The 27,156-nt window shown below is 36.0% G+C and overlaps 1 protein-coding gene across 4 annotated transcripts in view; it reads right to left on the reverse strand.

The window, feature by feature from the left end:
* Positions 1-27,156, reverse strand: part of SLAIN2 (SLAIN family member 2) — a 78,880-nt gene that overhangs the window by 7,290 nt on the left and 44,434 nt on the right. For 3 of the 4 annotated variants that reach the window (XM_024746709.1, XM_024746708.1, XM_024746706.1), the window contains one exon: positions 20,009-20,086. The exons of the other annotated variant lie outside the window; for it this stretch is intronic. In XM_024746709.1, coding sequence (XP_024602477.1) covers positions 20,009-20,086 — 78 coding nt within the window. The remainder of the gene's footprint in view (positions 1-20,008; positions 20,087-27,156) is intronic. 4 annotated transcript variants of the gene reach the window in all.

Genomic DNA, 27,156 nt, shown 5'->3' on the forward strand with positions numbered 1-27,156 from the left:
CCCCCCTGTTTTTTTTTTTTTTTTTTTTTTTTTTTTTTTTTTTTTTTTTTTTTTTGCAGTGTGCGGGCCTCTCACGTTGCGGAGCACAGGCTCCGGACGCGCAGGCTCAGCGGCCATGGCTCACAGGCCCAGCCGCTCCACGGCATGTGGGATCTTCCAGGACCGGGGCACGAACCTGTGTCCCCTAGCATTGCAGGCGGACTCTCAACCACTGTGCCACCGGGGAAGCCCAATAAAAGCTTTTTTAAAGAGCTAGATAGAACTTTTTAAAAAAATATTTTTTCTATTATTATTGTTATTATTATTAGCCATGCCCTAAAGCTTGCAGGATCTTAGTTCCCGAACAGGGATCGAACCTGGGCCCCCTGCAGTGGAAGCACAGTCCTAACCACTGGACCGCCAGGGAATTCCCAATAGAACTTTTAAAGATGAAAAACTTATAATATATTCCAAGTGCTAAGTTCACTGGATGGGAATTAATAACAATTTAGATGTTACAGAAGAAGAGGTAGCTGAAGACATAACAATAAGAATTATCTAAACTAAAGCATACAGAGAATAAAAAGACTCAAAAAAGAAATGATAAAGCCTTACTGATCTACACGTCAAAATCATGTGGTCTAATACATGCAACTGGAGTCCCAGATGAAAGGGGCTGTAAGTGGGACAGAAAAGATTTGAAGAATGGCTGAAAATCTTCCAAATTTGATGATAACTATAAACTCAAGTATCTAAGTAGTTTAAAAAACAAACTTTTTTTTTTTTTCCGACACAGACCTACTAAAGAATGGACTTGAGGATATGGGGAGGTGGAAGGGTAAGCTGCGACAAAGCAAAAGAGAGGCATGAACATATACACACTACCAAATGTAAAACAGATAGCTAGTGGGAAGCAGCCGCATAGCACAGGGAGATCAGCTCGGTGCTTTGTGACCGCCTGGAGGGGTGGGATAGGGAGGGTGGGAGGGAGGGAGACGCAAGAGGGAAGAGATATGGGAACATATGCATATGTATAACTGATTCACTTTGTTATAAAGCAGAAACTAACACACCATTGTAAAGCAATTATACTCTAACAAAGATGTAAAAAAAAAACCCCAAAAAACTCAGACTTCGATCTAGAGTTCTATATCCAGCAAAATTATCATTCAAAACTAACATCAAAGCAAAGACTTCTAAAGACAAACAAAATCTGAGAATATTTGTTGCCAGCAAGTCTTTCACTAACAGAAATACTAAAGGAAGTTCTTCAGGCAGAAGGAAAATGATACCAAATGGTAACCCTGATCTGCATAAAGCAATGAACAGTGCCAGGAATGGTAAATATTTTGGGAAACATAAAAGATCTTTAATAAATCATTTTTAATTTCACTAAAAGATAACTCTGTAAACTAAAACTAACAAAAACATTCTCTGTGATTTAATATAATATATATAAAGAGAGTAAAAGTAAATGATAAATGTAGCACAAAAAATGGGAAGGAATGGAAATATACTATTCTGAGGTTCTTACATCATAAGTGAAGTGGTATATTACTTGAAGATAACTGTAGTAAGTTAAATATGCACACTCTAAAGCAACCACTTAATAAAAAGAAAAAAAAAAGAGATAGAAAGTAAGCCAACCGTGAAAATAAAATGTAGTATATAAAAAGTACTCAGATATTCCAAAAGACTGAAAGCAAAGGAGAAAAGGAACAAAAATCTGAAGAGACAAAGAGAAAACAAGTTGTGAGACAGATTTTAAACCAACCATATTAATAACTGCATTAAACGTGAATAGTGATCACTCCAATTAAAAGGTAAATATTGCCAGTATGGACAAAAAAGCAAGAGCAACATGCTATCTAAAAGAAACACATTTTAGATATAAAGACACAGGTTAAAAGTAAAAGGATAGAAAAAGTTACCTTATACAAAACCGATTATGAAAAAGATGGAGTGTTTATAATAATATCAGAAAGCAATTACCATCAGAGATAGAGTTCATAAAGTTAAAGGGGTCGATTCAGCAAGAGGACATAAGAATACTAGCTATGTATACCCCAAAACAAATATACAAAACACATGAAACAGACATAACTGAAAGGAACTAAAAAAGTCCATAATTAGTTAGATATTTCAACACTCCTTAGTAATAGATGAAACAAATAGGTAGAAAATCAGAAAGGACAAAGACATGACCAACACCATCAATCAAGCTGACCTGACACTTATAGAATACTCCATTCAATTGGACACAGCTCAAATGTCCATCAGCAGGTGAATAGGTAAACAAATTGTGGTATATCCATACAACAGAATACCACTCAGCAACAAAGAGGAGAAAACTGCTGATACAACAAGGATGATTCTCAAAAATTAGGCAAATCTAACTTACAGTAACTAAGCACAAATCAGATATTTGCCTGAGGCTGGGAGAACTGACTGGGAGGAAGTACAAAAAAAACTTTGGGGGATGATGTAAATGTTCGATAACTTTACTAGGCTGGCTGCATGAATGTATACTCTTGTAATTAAAATTGTGCATTTAAAATTCCACCTGAGTAAAGCTGATTAAAAAAAAAAAAAACTCCAGGACTTCCCTTGTGGTCTAGTGGTTAAGACTCCGCGCTTCCCCATGCTTCCACTGCAGTGGGTGCAGGTTCAATCCCTGGTTGGGGAAGTTCTGGATGCTGCAGGGTGCAGCCAAAAAAAAAAAAAAACCGAAAACCCCCCAAAAACTCCATAAGGGGCTCTAAAGTAAGGCCATAATTGAGAATAATTATGAACCAATTATATCTTGAATCAATTATATCCAACAAACTGTTACAGTCTCTTCTGGTAGAAAACTGAAGACAAGATGTCCACAGGATCCAAGTACCCTGAATTGCAAATTCCATGATCTTCACAGAAGTTTTTTTTTTTTTTTTACCTTATATAATCCATCTTCCCCTTTCTATAGGTGACTGTGAAAGTGTTTTCTCAATTCTATTCCCTGCAGTCCCACCTTTGTCTCTGCCCAAGTTGTTTCACTGTCTTCCTGGAAGCTCACTGAATAACTGAGACTCTATGTCTAAGTTATCCTCTAGCCACTATCTAAGGGTGGTGCCTAGACCTGCTCCTTCCAGTACCAACTCCAGAAAAGCCACCTTCAGTCCTAGTTTTTTTTATCATACTTGGCAGCCTTTTGACTGGGATTTTGTTTTGGTGGGGATGCAGGTTTCAGATAGGAGGCAAGAACAGTAAAGTTCAGAGGAGGATCACTGAGTTTCAAGGAGTATTTTGGAAAAGTCTGGAGAGCTGGGGATAGACAGAAATGAGGTCAGGTTAAGAGATTCACTAAGACATTGTGAACGACAATCTAGTAGGTGAGAGACGACCAAGGAGTCCTAGGCTTCTTTCTTATGGTGACTGATATAGAGGGTATGCTGAAATTAGGCAGATCATCTTGATGAGGCTGACAGTGTTTCATTTCTTTCTTTCTTTTTTTTTTTAATAGTATTTATTTATTTGCTTGCACCAGGTCTTAGTTGCAGCAGGCAGGCTCCTTAGTTGCGGCTCATGGGCTCCTTAGTTGTGGCATGTGAACTCTTAGTTGCCACATGCATGTGGGATCTAGTTCCCTGACCAAGGATCGAACCCGGGCCCCCTGCATTGGGAGCACAGAGTCTTAACCACTGTGCCGCCAGGGAAGTCCCTGAGAGTGCTTCATTTCTACATCACAGCTTTATAAATACTGGAATATATCTATAATGTTTGGAATGTCTCACCAAAGCTTATCTTGAAAATAGGCTTTGTGAAAGCCTTTTCCTCTGGAAAAACTTCTGACCACCATTTTAACTATTAATAGTTATGCCAGGGAAATGGTTGTCTCCTGAAATTTTTTAAGAATGTGAATCTCAGACTTCCACTTGGAAAATGGAATAGATGAACTTTTCCCTATTTCTCCCAGTAAGTATAATTTAAGACCGTGGGCACTGTATATAAAACAAACATAAGACTGAAACATGGAGAGAAGAAACACTACCCAGGAACCCTGAGATCTGAGAGATGACATGGTAATGAGTTCCCAGGATTTTCTTTTGCCTCATATATCCCAGATTAAAGCTGAAGAAGGCAGCAACCCAAAAAGACCTTTGGGTATGACAGACCAAAAAAAAAATCTGCTCTCTCTAGCCAAAGGACTAGGAAAGAAAACTTTTAGATAACTGCTCTGCTCCAGCCAAACACAACAGAAAAAACTGTGGCACTACTGTCACCAATGCCAACAAAGGCTAGTGGGGAGCCTGGACTTCTATCCTTTTGAGACTGAACAAGGCCTACAAACACCTTATCCAGGGAGGTAAGAGAGAAGGAAGTAATGAGGTGCTCTTTTCCCTCCTCTTGGGTTGGTGTCAGAGGAGGACTAATGGAGAGTCAGGACTTTCATGATTGCTCACTGGTAGTAAGACCACCCTCAACACAGTTTCAGTGGAGACCATATGGGGAGCCAAAATTTCTACCTCCACCCAGTCAGTTCCTCCCCCTTGGGTGTCAACAGGAACTGAGTGGGGAACCTGTGCGTCTATTCCCATAGCAGTAATGAAATCCCCTGCCCCATATCCACCAAATGCCTGAGTGGTGTCAGAGAAAGACATACCCTTTCATAAAAGGGTAGGTTTAAATAAGATCTAGACTCTCATAATCTGAAAATGTCCAGATTTCAATTTAAAAAAAAATTTATCATACCAAGAACCAGGAAGATCTTAAACTAAATAAAGAAATACAATCAAGAGATGTGAACACCAAGATGACAGAGACGTTAGAATTATTTGACAAAGATTTTAAAGTAGGTATCACATATAAGGAATCTAAATCAACAGTACTGAAGAACCTAGTGGCAGGGCAGTAATAAAGACACAGATGTAGAGAACAGACTTGAGAACACAGGGAGGGGAGGGGAAGCTGGGACGAAGTGAGAGAGTAGCACTGACAAATATACACTACCAAATGTAAAACAGATAGCTAGTGGGAAGCTGCTGCATAGCACAGGAAGATCAGCTCGGTGTTAAGTGACCACCTAGAGGGGTGGGATAGGAAGGGTGGGAGGGAGGCTCAAGAGGGAGGGGATATGGGGATACATGTATACATATAGCTGATTCACTTTGTTGTACAGCATAAACTAACATAACATTGTAAAGCAATTATACTCCAATAAAGATATTAAAAAAAATAAAGTAGCTATCATAAAATTTTTTGAATGAGTAATTCTTAACACTTGAAATATGCAAAAATACAAAGTCTCAACAAATAAATAGAAGACACAGAGAAATGGGAATCAAATGTAAATTTTAAAACTTAAAAATGCATTAACCAAAATAAAAACTCAGTGGATGAGCTCAGTAGCAAAATGGGGGCTGGGGGAATGCCAGTGAACTGCAAGATAGAACAAAAGAAATTACCCAATTTGAACATAGAAAAAATAGACTTAAAAAAAAAAAAAAGCCTCCCAATGAAATAGAAATAAAAGTGAAAATAAACAAATAGGACCTAATCAAGCTTACAAGCTTTTGTACAGCAAAGGAAGCCATAAACAAAACAAAAAGACAGCCTGCAGAATGGGAGAAAATATTTGCAGATGATGTGACGGACAAGGGCTTAATTTCCAAACTATACAAACAGCTCATACAGCTCAACAACAAAAAACAATTGAAACAACCCAATTGAAAAATGGGCAGAAGACCTAAATAGACATTTCTCCAAAGAAGACATACAGATAGCCAATAGGCACATGAAACGAAACTCAACATCGCTAATTATTAGAGAAATGCAAATCAAAACTACAATGAGGTACCACCTCACACTGGTCAGGGTCACAGGGTCATCATTAAAGAGTCCACAAATAACAAGTGCTAGAGAGGGTGTAGAGAAAAGGGAACCCTCCTACAGTATTTGTGGGAATGTAAGTTGGTGCAGCCACCTTGGAAAACAGTATGGAAGTTCCTCAAAAAACTAAAAATATATCTAGCATATGATCCAGCAATCCCACTCCTGGGCATATATCTGGATAAAACTACAATTCAAAAGGATACATGCACCCCTATATTCATAGCAGCACTATTCACAATAGCCAAGACATGGAAACAACCTAAATGTCCATCAACAATGAATGGATAAACAAGATGTGTTAAATATATACAATGGAATACTACTCAGCTGTAAAAAAGAATGAAATAGGGCTTCCCGGGTGGCGCAGTGGTTGGGAGTCCGCCTGTCGATGCAGGGAACGCAGGTTCGGACCTTGGTCCGGGAGGATCCCATGTGCCACGGAGCGGCTGGGCCTGTGAGCCATGGCCGCTGAGCCTGTGCGTCCGGAGCCTGTGCTCCACAACGGGAGAGGCCACAACAGTGAGAGGCCCATGTACGCAAAAAAAAGAATGAAATAATGCCATTTTCAGCAACATGGATGGACTTAGAGATTATCATACTAAGTACGATAATATAACTAAGTATGATTATCAGAAAGAGAAACACAGATACCATATGATATTACTTATATGTGGAATCTAAAATATGACACAAATGAACCTATTTACGAAACATTAACAGACTCACAGACATAGAGAAAAGACTTGTGGTTGCCAAGGGAGAGGGCAGTAGGGGAGGGATGGATTGGGAGTTCGGGATTAGCAGATGCAAACCATTATATCTAGAATGGATAAACAACAAGGTCCTACTGTATAACACAAGGAACTAAATTCAATATCCTGTGATAAACCATAATGAAGAAGAATTTTTAAAAGAATGTGTGTGTATATATATATAAGTGAATCACTCTGCTGTACAGTAGAAATTAACAAAACACTATAAATCAACTACTTCAATAAAAAAAAGAAAAAACTGAACAGAATTTTTGGGGACCTGTGGGACTACAAGAAAAGACCCACATTTTCTTGCCAATGGAGTACTGGGAGGAAAGGAGAAAGAGAGGACAAAAAGTACTGTGAGAAATAATGACTTCCCATATACGAAAACTTCCCATATTTGTCAAAGGACATAAACCTGCAGATTCAAAAAACTAGGAGAACACCAACTAGGTAAATCCAAAGCAATCCATGCCAAGACACATCATAGTTATAAACTTCTGAAAATGAAACACAAGAAAAAACCTTGAAATCAGAGAAAGAAATAATACCTAACCTATAGGGGAAAATGAATTCTAACAACAGTGGATTTCGCATCATAGCCCTCAGAGGCCAGGAGAAAAGTAGCAAATATTTTTCAAGAGTTAAAAGAAATGTCAACCCAGAATCCTATACTCAGAGAAAATATCCCAGAAGAACTAAGGGAAAAATCAAAACATTCTCAGACAAAAGAAAACCAACACAATTTGTGGCCAGCAGACTCCCCTCCCCTCCAAAATCCCCAGCTAAACAGATTCTATAAACAGAAAGAAAATGATAAAAACATGGAAACCTGGAATATCAGAAAAGAAGAAAGAACAAGGTAAGCAAAAATATGGGCAGACACATAGGATTTCCCTCTCCTTGAGTTTTCAAAATTATACATGCAGGTTGAAGAAAAAATTATAACACTGATGTTGTTGAAATATTATTTAAAGAAAATATTTAAGACAATTATAAATGGGGTGAGGGTAAAGGTACATGAAAAAAGGTAAGGTTTGGGCTTCCCTGGTGGCACAGTGGTTGAGAGTCCGCCTGCCGATGCAGGGGACACAGGTTTGTGCCCTGTTCCGGGAAGATCCCACATGCCGCGGAGTGGCTAGGCCCATGAGCCGTGGCCGCTGAGCCTGCGCATCTGGAGCCCGTGCTCCACAACGGGAGAGGCCACAGCAGTGAGAGGCCCGCGTACCGCAAAAAAAAAAGGTAAGGTTTACATATTTGAACTGATAAAATGATAACATCAACAGACTGTGATATGTATATATGATGTTATGTATACATAATGTAATGTAATGCAACCACTACATATGCAAACATATGGACTAAAAAACACTATATATAAGTCAAAACGGAATTATAAAGAATGTTCAAATAACCCACAGGAATGCAGGAAAAAGAAAATAGAGAAATGAAAAAGAGAAAAAACAATAAACAAATAAAATGGCAGACTTAAGCATATCAATAATTACATGAAATGTAAATGGTCCATCTACACCAATTATTAAGACAGAGATTTGGCAGAAATGCATTTAAAACATAACCTAAGTTTATGCTGTCTTTATGAAACTCACTTCAAATATAAAAATACGGCTTCCCTGGTGGCACAGTGGTTGAGAGTCTACCTGCCGATGCAGGGGACACGGGTTCGTGCCCTGGTTCGGGAAGATCCCACATGCCGCGGAGCGGCTAGGCCCATGAGCCATGGCCACTGAGCCTGTGCATCCAGAGCCTGTGCTCCACAACAGGAGAGGCCACAACAGTGAGAGGCCCGTGTACCAAAAAAAAATATATATATATATATATATATATATATATATAAATTAAAATATAGGGAGGTTGAAAGTTAAGGGATGGAAAAAATATATCAAGCAAATAATACAAAAGGAAAGCATGATGGTTATATTAACATCAGATAATGCAAAAGAAAATTATCAGGGACAAAGAGGGATAACATAATGAAAGCAGGGTCAAATTACCAAGAAGGCAAAACAATCCTAAATGTGTATGTACTAAACAGAGCTATAAAAATGTGAAGGATAAACTTACAGAACTGAAAGGAGAAACAGACAAATCCACAATAGTTGGAGACTTAAACACCCCCCTCTTAACAACTGACAGAACATGTAAGAACTCAACATCACCACCACCAACCACAGAATCTAACTGACATTTATAGAACAATCCACTAAACAACAGCAGAATATACATTCTTTTCAAGTGTCCACAGAATATAAGCCAAAATAAGACTATGCCCTGGGCCATAAAGTAAATTACAACAACTTTTTAAAAACTGAAATTACAAAGAGTACTTTCTCTGACCATAATACAATCAAACTAGAAATCAATAACTAAAAGGTAACAAAAAGATGAAAAAAATCACTTGAAAACTAATGATATACTTCTCGATAGAAATTTTATAATACATGGAATGGAATAAAAATTCAAATACAAAATATCAAAGTTTGTGGGTCATAATTAGGAAAAAGAAAAGTCTTAAATCAGTAATCTAAGTTCCTACTTCAAAAACCTAGAGAAAGTAAAATAAACTCAAAGCAAGCAGCAGAAGATAATAAAGAGCACAAATCAATGAGACTGAATAAAGAAAACCAGAGAAATCAAAGAAATAAAGATTTCTTTCAAGAGGACAATAAAATTGACAAGCCTGGCAAAATAAAAAGGAGAGAAAACACAAATTACCAATATCAGTAATGAAATCGGATATCACTGCAGACCCTGAAGACATCAAAAGGATCATAAGGGAGTACTAAGAACAATCCTACACACATTAATTTGACAATTTAGATGAAATGAACCAATTCTTCAAAAAACTAGCACGACTCATCTTGTATATAACAGATAAACTGAATGGCCATATAATTATTAAGGAAACTGATTTCATAATTCAAAACCCTCTGAAAGAGAAACCTCCAGGCCCAGATGGTTTTGCTGGAAAATTCTACCAACGGTTTAAAGAAGAATTAACACCAATTCTATACACTCTCTATCAGAAAACAGAAGAGGAGGGAACACATCACAATTCATTTTATGAAAGTAGTATCACCAGTAGTACCAAAAACTACTGTGTCACTAGACAGTGACAAAAAAGATAGTGTCAAAAAAGAAACCTATGGACCAATATCTGTCAGGAAAATAGACATAAACCTCCTTAACAAAATATTAGCAAACAGAACTCAGTGATACATAAAAAAAATTATATACCATGATTGAGTGGGATTTATTCCAGGATGCAAAGTTGGTTCAGTATTTGAAAATCAATCCATGTAATCTACCACCATAACAGGCTAAAGAAGAAAAATCACGAGCCTACCTATTGATGTAAAAAAAGTGTCTGACAAAATTTAACACATATTCATGACAAAATTTTCAGAAAAACAGGGAATAGGAACTTTAACTTGATAAAGAGCACCTACAAAAAATCTACAGCTAACATTATATTTAATGATGAAAGACTGAATGCTTCCCCTCTAAGATCAGGAACAAGGCAAGGATATAGCCTCTCACCACTCTTATGTAACACATGCTGGAAGTTCTAGCCAGTGCAATAAACAAGAAAAGGAAATAACGGACATATAGATTAGAAAGAAAGAAAGAAACTTTCTCCACGATTGTTTACAAAGAAAATCCCAAGGAATCTAAAAACAAAAGAACAAAAAAAACCTTCCAGAAATTTCGAGTTCAGGAAAGTCACAGGATGGAAGATTAGCATACAAAAATCGATTGTATTTCTATACGTTGGCAATAAATGCATGGAAATAAAAATTTTAAATGCAATACCATTTGCACTGCACCCCAAAAAAGAGAATATACAGATGTAAATCTAATAAAACAAATCTCGGCAAATATCACAGGTTAGCTGCAAAGATCAAATGAGCAATGTGTAAGTAAACTGTTGGTAAAATGTAAAGTATTATAGGATTTGTAAGGCGTATCATATCCATGCCTCCCTTATCTAAGGAAGATGGTGCTTTTCAGCCTGCTGCAGCTCAGTTACCTGGAAAGATATTCAACAACGTCACTCAGGACTCTCCTAAGCTGTCCTTATAAATTAACTAAAACATAGGGATTAAGTAAATTAGGCTCCATTACCCAAATTAATTATGACAGCAGGTTATAGTTTCTCTTTACTCATTGTGGATACTGAGAATTATACTTGAATCAAGGCACAAAATGAAGGAATGTTATCGGCTCCAAGCAAGAATTAGAATTCTATTTATAAAACTGAGATATGACTAAGAATGTTAACTGTGGTGTCCAAGTCATCTCTAAAATGGAATGGTGGGTGATATGAGGATTCTTAATTTTTCAATATTCATTTTTGTCTTTCAATAAGCATTTAATAAAAATGGTAAGTTTATTTTCTAATTAAGGCTTGTATAATTCAGCAGGCACTTTAAAATGGAGAAATTGAGTAAACTGTATACTGTTTTTAGCTTGATACTCACTGAATACAAAATGTTTTACAAATAATATATCTCAATATTAAACATTATCTTGCAATATAAAAACTAGACACTTCAAGTGGTTATCTTCCCAGTCATATGCCAACCAAACTACAAATTACATTAATTGTATAATTTTTAAAAATATGTAAATATCCAATAAATGCACAGTTTGCAATAAAAATACACACATTGTCAAACACTGGCTACCATGACTGATGGGGAGCAAAGTACATATGCCATTCAATTATTTAAAAAATAAAGATAAAAATACTTCCTTGTCTGGCTTCCCTGGTGGCGCAGTGGTTGAGAGTCCGCCTGCCGATGCAGGGGACACTGGTTCGTGCCCCGGCCCGAGAAGATCCCACATGTCGTGGAGTGGCTGGGCCCGTGAGCCATGGCCGCTGAGCCTGCGCGTCCGGAGCCTGTGCTCCGCAATGGGAGAGGCCGCAACAGTGAGAGGCCCGCGTACCGCAAAAAAAACCCCAAAAACTTCCTTGTCAACTATCCCTTACTTTATAGGTATATCATTCCAGTCACTCAATGGTCTATGCACCATAAATGATGGCAACAGGTTACTGACATAATAAAGACTTTAAAATAATTTCTGGTTATTAAAGACCACAGAGACGAAGTAAATATGATTCTCTCACTACAGAGTTAAAGAATCCTTGTTAGGACTTCCCTGGTGGCGCAGTGGTTAAGAATCCACCTGCCAATGCACGGGACACGGGTTCAAGCCCTGATCCGGGAAGATCCCACATGCTGCGGAGCAGCTAAGCTCGTGTGCCAGAACTACTGAGCCTGTGCTCTAGAGCCCATGTGCCACAACTACTGAGCCCACGAGCAGCAACTACTGAAACCCGTGTGCTCTAGGGTCCGCGTGCTGCAACTACTGAGCCCATGAGCAGCAACTACTGAAACCCATGTCTTCTAGAGCCCGTGAGCCACAACTACTGAGCCTGAGCGCCACAACTACTGAAGCCCGCATGTTCTAGAGCCTGCGTGCCGCAACTACTGAGCCCACGAGCCGCAACTGCTGAAACTGGTGTGCTCTAGGGCCCACGTGCTACAACTACTGAAGCCCGTGTGCCTAGAGCCTGTGCTCTGCAACAAGAGAAGCCACCACAATGAGAAGCTTGAGCACCACAATGAAGAGCAGTCCCCACTCACAACTAGAGAAAGCCCACGCTCAGCAACAAAGACCCAACGCAGCCAAAAATAAATAAATAAATAGATAAATAACTTTTAAAAAATCCTTGTTAAAAGAGATACTAGTAACTACTACAACCCTTCCACTTTACAGAGAAGGAAAATTGCCACAACCACAGAAATCAACTGAGCAAATAAACAGGAAAGTCAGGACTTGAATTCAGGTCTCCTGACTCCCAGATTGGTGTTCTTTACCTCTCGGTAATACCAAAAGAGAAACACCTCTGGGAGTAGACATTAAAATGTCTTTTTCGCCATTTTAATTTTCAACTAGACTCAGAAAGTTTATTTGTGGGGCTACTATCCTATGCAGGTTTTATAATATACAACACCAAGGCATATTAAGTTTGTAATGGCTGACAAGTAATCATAAAAAAACAAGACATAGAATCCCTTGATTTCTTCTTTCATTAGGGTACAGTACTTACCATTATTTTTGTAAGCATATATTTATCAAGAGAATATTTATTAAACATAAGAGGCAGAAGAAACCCCTGGGAACAGGTTTTGCTAGCTTTTCTTCCATACATACGAAAAGACTGATAGATAAGAATAAATAAGCTACCAGCAAACACTTGCAGCATTAGCAGCATTATTTACAACAGGTACAAAGTGAAAACAACTCAAATGTCCACCAACTGATGAATGGATAGACAAAATTTGTTTGAAAGAAGCCAGTTGCAAAGATCACATATTGTATGATTCCACTGATATGAAATGTTCAGCACAGGCAAATCCAGAATCAGAAAGATTAGTGGTTGCCAGTGACTGGAAGGAGTGGGGAATGGGAGTGACTGTTAATGGGCATGGTGTTTCTTATGGGGTGATGATAATCTCTAAAATCAGACAGTGGTTAACAGTTGCTCAACTCTGTGAATATACAGTTGACCTTTGAGCAATTCAGGGGGTTAGGGGTGCTGACCCTCTGCACACTGGAAAATCCACATATAACTTTGCAGCTGGCCCTCTACATGCATGGTTCTGCATCTGTGGATTCAACCAACTACAGATTGTGTAGTATTGTAGCACACACTTAGTGAAAAAAATCCATGTATAAATGAACCCATACAGTTCAAACCCGTGTTGTTCAAGGGTCAACTGTACTAAAAAACAGTGATTTATACACTTTAAAAGGATGAATTTTAAAACAGGGGAGGGGAGTAAAAGCAAGAAATCTCAGAAAATAAACAGCCATATATTTTTTTTTTTTTGCGGTACGCGGGCCTCTCACTGTTGTGGCCTCTCCCGTTGCGGAGCACAGGCTCCGGACACGCAGGCTCAGCGGCCATGGCTCACGGGCCCAGCCACTCCGCAAACAGCCATATTTTTGAACAGTTTCCTAAAACAAAAGAAGAGGGAGCACTAGAGCTATAAATTAGAAAATCTTAAACTCCCTTTCTAAATGTTTAGAAAAACCAATTTCACAGAAAAATGAGCAATAGAAAAAGAGTAAGGCAAAATCCCATATAAAGTTATTAAATAAAAAATAGAATAAGGAATAGAATAATATTCCTACTAATGGTGAAACCTTGCCAAATATGTCCACCATGCACACGCACAAAAAGATGAAAATTATGAGATATGAAAGAACATAAATCAGAATGAATAAACACTCAAAAGGGAGGTGGTGGAACACAGAAAAGAATCAGACATAAAATAAATCATTTCAAAATGAAGTCTAAGACAGAAGGAATACAAAAGTCACCATACACATGACCTTATGCTTTAAAAGAAATAAACAATGAAAATAAACTTATAGGACAAGAAGAAATGAAGAAAGATGAAAAGGATTCAAGAGAAGGCAAGAAACACAGAAGAAAGGCAAAGAACACCCAACATGTGTACAAGAAGAGTCCCCACAAAAAAAGAAAGCCAAAGCAAAAGAACACAATAAAAAAAAACTATAATTCTAAAGAACTTGCCTAAAATTTTTAAAACTCTGCAATTTCAAATTGAAATAACACACCACATATCTGGGGAAATCAACTCAGAATGACAAACACTAAGACATATTCTAATAAATTATTGAACTTTAAAGGAGAAGAAAACAACTTTTGGACATCCAGATAAAAAGACCAAACGATTGGAACGGAAACAATTCTTTATTCCTGACAAAAATGGAGCCATATATTTAAGATACTCAAGGAAAGAAAATGTGAGCCAAAGATTTCGTATCTAGCTAATGACTTTCAAATATAAAAAGAGCAGACAAGCTGTCATCGACATGCAAAAATTGAGGGAATGGATATTGTTCCCATAACTCCTTAAGGAATCTAACAGATAAGCTTTAAACAAGAAAACTGACTGGTGAGACAATATCAACAGACAGGTAGCAAGCATCAAATATTACTTAAATGTAGGGCTGAGACTAAATGAGGCATATAAAGGAGAGTATATAATAGTTATTTATGGAAAAAGTTTTTTTATTGGAGTATAGTTGATTTACAATGTTGTGTTAATTTCAGGTGTACAGCAAAGTGAATCAGCTATACATACACATATAACCACTCTTTTTTTAGGTTCTTTTCCGATATAGGCATTACAGGGTATTGAGTAGAGTTCCCTGTGCTATACAGCAGGTTCTTATTAGTCATCTATTTTATATATAGTAGTGAATATATGTCAATCTCCCAATTTATCCCTTCCCCCCTTATCCCCTAGTAACCTATTTATGGAAAAAGTTTTATAAACTGCTTTTAGTAACCATATTGTATGGTATTACACTAATGTTATCCCCAGAAGATGCTGTGTAAAATGTGGGAGAAAACAAATTATTAAATGATACTCTATTTCTATGTGTTTCTGAGAGACAGACTTCTCGGAGCAGAATAAAAGAAAGAAAGCTTTAAGTTAAAAGAGGTTAAGTAATTATCCTCAAGCCCTAAATTTGATTAGGAAGTATCAGCATGAACTCATTAAGGCATTCAATCTTAAAAAATATACAAACACAAATCTACACATATCTATTTCTAGTAACTGAAAAGAACTAGAAACAATGACCAACTGGATAGTAAAGAGCACAACTAAAAACTCACACTTTGGTTTCGAAATTCCATTTCCTACCAAAAGAAATCAGGATTTTTTTTTTGAGAAATAACTAAATTCAGGTCTGTGGCAGGAAGTGTATAAGATGAGCCTATCTTGTCATACCAGTTATCAAGACGTTATCAAAGACTACCAGGGTTGTGTCAAAAAGACCTGAACACCAACTTGAAGATGCTTCTACCAAAGTTGGGAAAATACTCAGACTGAAACACATTAAAAAATGTTTAAATCTGTAAGTTTATAATGATATATATATATATATATATATATATACGTACGTGTGTGTGTATATATATATATGAAAAGTATTGGTCACCTTTGGAGGATCCTAGATTGCCAATTTTTTATTTTGTAAACTGGTAAATAAAGGGAAAGAAAAAGTATTGAAATAAAACCTCAGTGCTAGTTAACCAAAGAATAAGGTAAAGTTTCTCTTAGGAATGTTAGAATTGAAATAACCCAATTCTGCAATTCCTAATAAAGTAAGGATATAGGCATTATTGCATCAATGCCTGCTAATATCATATGAAACAGGCAACACCAAGAAGTACCACCACCTATATAGTAGTCTTGCCAAAAATAACATAACTGAATCTAATTAAGCATGTGGATAACTAACAATTTATAGGAAATACAGAGGAACCTGATAAATGACACCATGGAAAATCCATTCTGTGTGAACATCTACTGGACAAGTGATTTGGTGGTTTCTTCAAACAACAAGGGGGAGTAAAGAGTTGGAGGAAAACTATAAATTAAGAGAAACTTTAAAAAGACATATATTAAAGAGGAAAAACTATAATTTCATTACTTGGATGATAAAAATTATACAGAAAAGTAAGGAAGTGATCGCTGTAAAAATCTGGAAGAATGGCTATTCTTGGGAGAGGGGGTCAAGAGAGGATTGTGTTTGGAAGCAGATGGGTATAGAGTATCTGAGGTAGTAAGTTCTAGTCTCCTGATATGAATGGTAGTTACAAGGGGGTCACCTTATAGGAATTCATTAAGCTCTCTGTGTATTATATGGTTTTCTGAATTTGTGCTGTATTTTAAAATAACAAAGATTAAAAAATAGATTTATAAATTAGAAATCCTTTTAAATTTATTAATCCTTATATTCTTAGATAAATGTACTACAGTTTATGAAAGGACAAGTCAAAAAGTTCTACAATCTCCAGATATGGAGAGAAATGCTTTAATAAGGTTAAAGTATAAACTGAGGGAAAACTAGAGTATATGAAGAGGTGCACTAAGCTGTAGTTTTACTATTGTAAAAAATGTTTCCTCCTCTAATGGTAGCAGCATTTTGCCTTATCTATAAACTTGGGAGTTAGGGAGGAATAAAAATATAATGAGGGTTAATTGGAATCAGGTGATCTTTTAAAACCACAGAATGTTAAAGGCTTTTAATATTTTAAAATGCAGTCCTATTTAATCAGGAAGATCAAGGCACACATTTCAGAGAGGTGGAAATTTTGATCTAGGACTTTCTCAGCAAAGGAAATTGATAGATGTAGTCAAGATTTAACTAAAGAGGAAAAAAGAATCTTAGAAAATCATAAAAGCCTTAGCAAGTCTAAATATAAGTAAAATCTATTCAAGTATCATTACAAAGACAGCATGAAATGATCCAACACAAATTTGTGTGTTTGGAGGGAGCCCCCATGCTCTCTCCTTTCCTTCTCCCAATTGTATGTAACAGTCATGGGAGGGAGAGCAACTCCTTCAATTTTAACTGTATCTAAAAACTGTTTATGGCAGAGGCTGGCTTTGCTCACAACTTTTAACAGAAGAAAAAGTAAAGAGGGACTAGAACAGAGGAAAAAAAGATAAAAGAATGTAATGCATGTATCTTGTTCATGCTTCAGATTCAATATGTGTTAGTTGATAGAAAAGGGAACATGAAATTTAAAATTTTGGATCCAGGGTAATGACAAAATTCCTGGGTTCATATCAATAAGGCCTCTTATAAATATTGCTTATGTCACCTTAAATACCTCAAAATATAGTGAATTAGAAAATTAAAGCAGTATTAGACAACTACCATCATGAACTCCTCCTTAGTTGTTTCTTTCCTTCTAAATAAAAGTATGTTTGTACATTCAAATTTGTCCTTATCTCTACATTCACTTCTCTAATTAGTCTTCATTTTCTTCCCCTGACTTGTTGAGGTTTCTACCCTGTTTATCTCTACTTGACTGAGTTCCCAGCAACTGGAGATAAATAAAATGTATCTTTATCAAAGCAGTTTAAGCAGTCACTTCTACGAAGTCTTAAAAAAACACAATGCGTTCTTTCCCTCAAAGAGAAAAGTGGGCTGAAGAAACACAAAAGCTTTGCAAGAAGAAAACACAGAGAGGGATGTGTCCAGCCCTTCCTGAGTTAGTGGCATGATCGTGTTCATCAAGAAATGTTTATGGAATGTTTCTTTGTGCCAGGCAACACAGTTTTACTTCCCTTCCCATCTTCAAACTCCAGCTACTACTAAATGCAATTAAAATCAAAGTGACCATTTTTCCAATAGTTAAGGAAACCATCTTCTTCCTCTTCCCATGATTCTGTGAGTCCTTAAAATAAGTAAATCAGCTTTCTAGAAAATGTTATAGGCTCATCCCCAGGATGAGGAACAACTGATTTATGTGGCAATTTACTATCTAGTCCATGCTTCTCTACTGGATGGGATTAATGTGCAAAGGTACCTATGAAAACGTGGTGTCTGAATCCTGTCTGCTTCACATCCCTACAAGAGCAGAGAATCCCACAGTCCAATGCAGACTCCTCTCTCTCAAAGTCTAGACATGAGGGTAAATTAGAAAATCCATTTTGACCTTGGATCCAAGAGATATTCTCCAGCTCAGCTTTACCAGTAATTAAACTAGTATTTTAAATCCTATCATATATTGTTCCTTTTTCAATTGGTTTAGAACTTATAGTGTAAGATGATCATCACCAAGCCACAGTACTGACCAGAAAATAAGGGAGTCTGGATTAAGATAAATGAGAGATTAAACAAAATGAAACAAAAAGGAACAAAAAATCAAACATGCACACGCACAAACTTCTCTCTCTTTACCATGTCATCTAGACAGCTAGAGGTACCAGGAATTATGAGACTGGGTTTTCCTGTTATCACAGAGGGCAGGCAGTTTGGTAGTTCAGAATCACAAAAATAATGTAACCTCCACAGGCGTCCCCCACCCCCCCAAAAAAAATCAGCCAGAAGTTATGATCTTCTCGATCTAATAAATAGCAACGTAAAATCTTCAAGTAAAATTTTTAAATTATATAAGCGTACCTAATGCCAAAAAACATTATGAAGCAGCTTATAGAGGCATACAAAAAATAAAATTTATATAAACGTAAAATTCTCTCTTGCCCTGGTATAGATACTACAATCATTTTATAATCATCTGTTTTCACCTACCTTCCACACCTAGAAGTACTCAAAAGTATCTGGAAATCTCAAAAAAGAAGTTTAAGGTCCTCAAATAATTTAAGAACCGTTTCTACAATGATCCTTAATAAATCACCTTCTTCTCCATCAAAAGAGCATAATCTGTTCAGTCTGTTATTATTTCTGACAGTGGCACCAAAACACACCCTTACTGGAGGCCTATAATCAGCCCCTGACATCTAAAACACAAACATTCCAACATTCTACTTTTCTATTTGACTATTCTCTTTTCTTTGGATTCTAATATCTAAAACTATTTCCTTAAATTATACTTAATCCACCATATCATTGCTAAAACATCTGCATTAGTGAACTTGCTAAAGTACCTATTTCAGTACTTTTATAACCATATTAACTAAATCATTTTTTCAACAAATCAAATCCCAAACCTCCTCTTTCCATATAATGTCCTGTTAGTGTCTTATCCTTCTTATATATCTTTGTTATTTATTGAGTTCTGAAGCTATCAGGAAATCTACATGTCCTGGATAGGGGAAATATTTTTCCTCCTTGCCTATATTTGTTCTGTACCATTTCCTCTGAGGCTTCTATTCATTCTTATTACTGCTGGTCTATCTAATCCCACAGTGTTTCTCCCAATTCTACTTCTTCCTAGCTGTCCATACATCCAATCTCTTGAAACCAACATGATAACTTTGATGGCAACCTTTATATATTTCTTCAGCTGTCAGTTCTTACAAAAGCTACCATTCCATGAATATTCCAAACATCATCAGTTAACAACTCTGCTTTAACATCGATCAATTTCTAATATGAAAACATGCTTGTTTCATCCTACAGATAAGTAAATCCAAAAACCAAAGACAGAAGAAAAAACAACATACAGAATGTCTGGCATTTGGTTCATTTTAAAGCATTTATTAGTTTACCTAACAAAGTTAAAACAATAACCTACAGTTTTAGGTAAGAAAAATGATAAATTCTCTAATATTAAATGCTATATATCACTTATTCCTTTTAGAATTGCAACCCAATACATACCTCTGTAGAAAATGAGTTTCTTCTGGATTTATCCAAGTAACAGAGAATGAATACACATTATTTTAGTATTAAAAAAAAAAAGACTAAAATGTGCCTTATAGACATCACTGACTCAGTATGCCAAAAGGTAAAAGATTTAACTAACTTGACCATTTGCTGAAATTTAAAACTTAGTAAGAGGCTGTAGTTACCTCTTTTTGTAGATGAAGTTTGAAGCAACTGTTTGGCTTTGAGGGAAGTACGAGGCAAATTTTTCAGCCTTTGCGAAGCTGTTGAAAAATAAGGAACTGTAATATTTGCCTGGAAGGACAAGATAAAGACTATAGCTTCTGTAAACTTGAATATTTTAATACAAACTTGAAAATTTATCAAGGAACAGATAAGGTGAGACTATGTTAGAATCCTAGAAGCAGAGGAATCTTAAAGTGATGCTTAGTGCATTAAGTTGGAAAAGAAAGGGAATGGAAATCTTAGTGCAAAGTGCATACTTTCCAAAATTATTTCTTATAGATGAGAAAATCTATAATATGTAAACCAATCAAAATATCAAAGAGAAAACAAACCACCAGCAAACATGCTACAGGATGCAAAGAATACAAAGCTAATAAGTAAAGTGATGAACGCAAGCACACAATACAGAAAAAAAAATAAACGTAGTACTTGTTCAGCGCAAAAAGCAGACTTTGGCAAAGCAGTTATTGTTAGATGAACTGTCCTAACATGAAATAGTAATCCCCATACTCAAAAAGGAGAAGAAAACTCAGAACCAGGCAGGTCCTCAAGGGAGTAAACAATCTAGTTGCTTTAATATGTTCAACATCATCTTGCTGTAGAATTCAACTAATTGCACTTTAGACTTTGGGTAGCAACATATCTGGACTATGCACACATGCATACGGGGTGGGCAGGGGTGTGTATGTGTTGGGGTTGAGGGATTTGGAAGAGTCAGAGCATCTGGTTTTTAAAGTGATCAATGAGGAGTTCTAAGCTTTCTTTGGAACTCCTAATCTATTAACTGCAGCAAAACTCTCATAACCGGCAATTAAGCTGCAGTTCAGAGCCATCTGGAGTTAAATCTCACTTTGGCTCCAATGACTGATGATTCCCACATGTACCACTTCAGTCACCTATTTAAGTGGCTCTAAAATGTCGTTCTACCCATTTGAAAGTCAGACTTCATATACCTCTAGGATCTATATGCAACGCCCCCAACCCGCCCACAAAAAGAGATCTCAAACCATAAATCTGGCCAGAGTTTAAACTATCATTGGGCTGATAAATGGATTACTTGATATATCACCAAAAAGAATTAAGGAGAATTTTTCTTTCCCTCTATTGCTTAACCGTATCAATGCTGATAGGATTTTCTCACTGTCTAATAGTAAACACTTTTAAAAAGTACCAAATGCATTTGATTTCAATTTCTGTAACACTTACTACAACACATTACTGCTGCTAAACAATATTGTATGCCAGTTTAAGTTAAATATATTGCCAGGCAAGCAAACAAAAAATTCTCCAAACCTAAAAAATACCAATTTTATAATGCATTACCTCATATCTATCCCACAGAAATATAGGATGCTATCGTCATTGAATATTCTTCATTTACATATTTATTCATACATGCTTTCAACCATTTTTTCATTCATTCACTCATTCATTCATTCCTGCTTTCTTTCATTCTTTCAAGTAATTATCTACTTTATTAGAGGCACTGTTTTAGGAACAATGGATTCAGTATCCAGCTAGATAGACAAAGTTCCTACTTTCATGTAACTAAGATTTTAGGGAAGGGGAAACACAATAAACAAAGAGTAAAATATATGGCCTGCAAGATGGTGATAGCTGCTAAGGAAAATATTAAGTAGGAAAGGGGGACAAGAAGTAGGAAATTTAAGTTGCAATTACAAATAGAGTCATCAGGAAATATTTCCCTGAGATGACATTTGCCCAAAGATCTGAAGGAAGAGAGGAAGTGAGCCATACAGATATCAGGGGAATGCACTCGATATGGAAGGAAAAGCAGCAGTAAGGACCTGAGGTAGGAGTGTGCCTGCTATATTTGAAGAACAGAAGTAGGTCATGGTGATTGGAGTGGAGTAAATGAGGGCAAAAGGTAACCAACTGTACATACACTGGCAATACACAGTATCTATTAATTATTAAAATTTTTTAAACGAGGGTTTAACATATCACCTCTAATCAACTGTCCTGGAAAGATCTTATTTAAATTAATAGCTACAATAACTCCGGAACTTATTTATCCCTCAAGTTTCATGGGTGATGCCACAAGAACAGCATCTACAGACAAGTGAAAACTGTCCAACAATAAGTCAAAGAATCAGATAGGATCCTGTTTATAGCAAATAGGATCAGGCAGTATACTCTAAATTTGCCTGATACAGATGGAAGGAAATGAATGATTTTCATGAGATACCACAAAGTCACATAATGTTACTCAAATAAGAACAAAAACTAAATTTTAATCTGAATTATCAATCGTAATTTGATCTGTTTTCTAATGACGAAACCACTTTTTATTTATTTTGTCCGCACAGCTTGCGGGATCTTAGTTCCCCAACCGGGATCAAACCCAGGCCCAGGCAGTGAAAGTGTCAAGTCCTAACCACTGGACCGCCAGAGAAGTCCCCAAAATCACTTTTTAAAGACAAATTATAGTAGTTAAACTGAAAGTCTCCAAATCCTTCTAAAACTTTAATCCATTCTCCACATTGCTACCAGACTGAGTTTCTTAAGAAGTAACCCTGATTAAAAGACTATGATGGCTCGCCATGCTTATAAGATGAAATCTAAACTCCTTAATATGAAATTTATTTGATTCATTTATTTTTTTGGCTGCACTGTGTGGCTCGTGGGATCTTAGTTCCCTGACCAGGGATCGAACCCGCACCCTCGGCAATGAAAGCATGCAGTCTTAACCACTGGACTGCCGGGGAATTCCCAACATGATATTTAAAAGCTCCCACAATCTAACCCCTACCTACATCTCTCATCCTTGGTCACTGCACCAACTAACCATCCTGTGACCCACACTTTAGTCAAACAAAACCACTATAATCAGGATGCCATTCTTAAGGCTTCATTACTGGTCCCACTGTTTGGAAAACTTATACTTCCTTTCCTCGTGTGACAACTCCTCCAGAGTTGGCTGAGACATCTTTCAATACCTTTCCTGAAAACCTCTTCATACTGCAGTGTAATGCCTCTCCTGTTCCCACATCACTTCCTGCCTATCACTTCCTCTTTTGGAGGGCATGAGCTGTCTCTTTCACATTTATATTCCCAGTGCTTAGAACATATACACCCAATAAATATCTGTTGAATAATTAAGAAACACATAAGTGACTGAGTACTGGATAAAATCCAGAGATTCAAACTAAATATTCGAGATCCTCCACAGCTGAGGTCCAATTGAGTGGTTCTCAAACTTAAATATGCCAGAGTCAGCTAAGACACTTCTAAAAAATAGATTCTGGGTCCCCATCCCAGATGTATTCAATCAACATTTCCAGAAGTAAAGGTCAGAAAAACTACATTTATAAAATCTCTTTGTGATAACTGACAACATCATTACACTACTTATCCTTAAACAGGGGTTCTACAAGTATCTCACTCATTTGTACATTAGCCAATTACACAGATTTATCATGACTTATTTATTTCAATTTATGTTTCATAATTATATAAAATTTGAGTGTAACCTTTTAGTGTTTTGGTTACAAGTGAAATCTGGATGAGAATTCCTTTCCCATGGGCCTAAGTGCAGTCTGGCCTATGTATAAGCTGACAACTGCCCTGGACACTTCCTCTTCAGTGAGAGGTCCAGAGTACAATACTGATCCTATACATCTCTTCTTTGGGAGTATACTCTGTATTCTATTCAAATATATTCTTCCATTTAGTTAAATGTAAGCAAGCAAGTGGATAAATGTTACAATGACTTATTTTACTCTTTTGTGGTAATTCACAAAGTATTTATAGTTCAGTCTCAAATCATGCTCCAGTAGAGTCATCCAAGAATATTTTCCAAGATGCCTCCTCATTTGAAATTAGGTCAGCATGATGTAATCCAAACAATGATTGGGAGGAAATCAGAAGACTCATGGAGGAGTTGAGAAGAGGGAGTAATTTGGCTTGGTTTTGCCACTTTTCTAGTTACTTGACATTGTATATATAATTTATATGGATCTCTTTTCCCTCTCTATAAAAATGAAGAATGAGATGTTGTGAGGTTCAAATGGGACAATACATGTGAAAGTAAACTCATACTACTTTTTATAAAATCAGCAGATTGCCTTGGGTTTTTCTCTCTTCTCTTATTTCTGAACCAGTAATTCCTATATTTTTCTGAAAATTAAACTTTCTATTAAACCTGTGCTCCAGTGGTCTTAGAAAGCAAGCACTAGTCTTTTGAAAAACTGTCCATGAGAAACATTCCTTCCTTTAACTGGAGAATCTGAGAAAATTACATGTATCCATGACCTCTGCAATGCTCTGGTTTTCTTAAACTTTTTAAGTTACTCACATTTTCCAAATATAAAAGTCAAGAATTGGTAATAGCTATCAAAATGAAAATATATTAGAACTCTCATAATATTCATATTTGAATGCCAACATCCACAATAATGCAGCCATAGCAAATAAGCATATAAAAATAGTGACTGGCATAGTAACAAGGCAAAAGAAGTGGTCCCTTAGGTGGAAATAAAGCAACCTTGCAAAGTTAGGTTCATGCAGACCAGCAAGTAAGAACCAAAGCTTTACCACTTAAGAGCTGGAAAAATACTTATAAGAAAATAAAATGCAGCAAATATATAAACTTGGTTTATATAAAATATTTAAAATGCTAATTCATATATAAAACTTGCCATTGTAATATCTGTACATAATTATATATCAAAATAAAAAGGCTATTATGAAAACAGTACACCTATATGCACACACTAGTTAAAACACACATATATATTATGTATCAAAGATATATGTAAAATTTTCAGAAAAATAGGTAACACTTTATTTTGCTTTCTAATGTATTAACTTTAAACAAAACGTTTTAAATTTTTTTTCTTTTTTTTTGGCTGTGCCACACGGCTTCCGTTATCTTAGTTCCCCAACCAGGGACTGAACCTGGGGCCACGGCAGTGAAAGGCCAAGTCCTAACTACTGGACCTCCAAGGAACTCTCAAGTTTTAAATATTTTTATAAAATAAACTTTATTAAATTTTAAACCTGCCAATATTCTGGATTTACTACTTTCCAAATACGTTTTTGTGAGTAGTGTGATTCTATACTAAAATAAATATTTGTGACATTTTCATCATAAATAAGCTTCACTACAGCTACACATATAAAAATAAACAAGTATACGCAATTTTTAAAAAACGATGGTACCTTACTTTTTCTTCTGCCTATACATTATTCAAATATTGAAATACGACTATGAAACAGTATACATATATCCCACTTAAAAGTAAATTAGTGATTAGAATCTCATTATGTTTCTTTATGTATTTTCCTTAATTATCAACTTCTGGGGAAAAAGAAAAAACTAATTTACCTACAGGAAGAAAAAATTCTAGGGAATCAGCAGTTGATTATACAATGGTAATTCTACCACTAGAGAAGGTGAGTAGTTATCATAAAGTTTAAGATATTGTCAATATATTCTTTTTTATTAACATTTTTATCCTAGGTTCTCAATCTTTTATTGTTCCTTCTCTTTTTGTAAAGAGTTATTTTTCATTTCCATACAGCTTTAAGATGCTAGAATAGGTTAAATAAACAAACAGCATGTATGAGGGCATGAGCGAACAAATCTGAGTAAAGATTTGGTACTGACAATAATGGAATGAGGTAAAAAGGATATAGATATAGCTGGTTTCATCAAAGAGCTGGGAAGCAGTCTGAAAATATGTCATGGAAAGATTTGAGAAATTCAGAATTTAACAATTTCAAACTAAGTATTAAAGCACCTCTGAAAGCCAAGTGAAAATGGTGTTTTGGATTATCTGTGCACAGACTGTAAAAGTGTAGCTTATAATATACATGAGTTTTGTTACTTAATATTCTTAACGATATAAAAGTTTCTTTCCTGTTGTATTAACACTGTGAATTGCTCTTCCCAAGGGGGAAGAAAACCCCAGAAACAGGATATTATTAAATCAAATTAACTTAATTTGCAGGTTTAAAGGCACAAAACCTATCACTCACCACTTCAGCAATAACTTAGAGTTCAAACTGTATCTTTACATTCATTTTTAAAAGTTTGTGAATCTCTATTTTCTACACCATTTATGAGTACCACATGAGTACCATAACGGCACTCTTAAACACACAGTTCACATGGTCTGTGTGTTTAAAATTTAATGTGATATACAAACATGTTTTTGCACACCTCCATCTAAAAAAATGAGGTACCCAAATCTCTAGGTATCAGTTTTCTACAATGCCTTAAATTTTAGAGTTTATCTTAGAAAAAAAAAGAAATAATATTTCTGGATAATTTTTATGTCTTAGTACTAAACCACTGATGTGACAAATCTCTCTAAATGGGCTTTGGCTTTCAATCAGGATCAACATGGGTCTGAATCCTAACTTGCTACTTATAAGCTCTTTGGTATGATCATAGATAACTTATGTAACCTTTCAAAGCTTCAATTTCCTAATTTGTAAAATGTGTTAGTAATTGAACCTACTTCATAGAATTGTTCAGAGGATTAAACAGAATTATGAATGTTTGATACCGTACAATGTGAGTTGTATAATAAAAATAATATTACATGCAATTTGTAAATAGGGAAAATTTATCAATATATCACAAAAGTCACTTTGGTTCAAATGTACTTTTTTCTGGACTGGATTTTTGAGCCACCAAGTAACAGCAGCTTAATACAAACTACACAAAGTCAGCTAAACACAACAGAGCCAAGGAAGAGTGCAAGGGGATTTAAAAAGAGTTGAATGCTTTCAAAGTTGTGTTACTCAATACACAAGTTATAAATGGACAGTCAATAACCCGTGTTTGTATCACTTCTTTGTCACAGCTTTGAGGAAATGAAGGAACCACATCTCAGTGGTTCACATCACAGTGACCACTTCAACCACTGACAGTAAACATGCTACAAAGGAACTGAATGAATCAAACTACAAAACTGATGTGAACTGTGGGATAGAAGGCATGCATATTGAGCATTTCTAAGATTGTAGAAATAACTCTGATAGTTGTTTAAAACTGGTTTGACTGCATGCTCATATCTACCCTACTTAATACGCAATACTTTTTGGAAAAAAGTATTCAATTCTGTTTTAGTCTCTC

This window comes from Neophocaena asiaeorientalis, unplaced genomic scaffold, assembly GCF_003031525.2.
Source record: "Neophocaena asiaeorientalis asiaeorientalis breed wild unplaced genomic scaffold, Neophocaena_asiaeorientalis_V1.1 scaffold19, whole genome shotgun sequence".
NCBI lineage: Eukaryota > Metazoa > Chordata > Mammalia > Artiodactyla > Phocoenidae > Neophocaena > Neophocaena asiaeorientalis.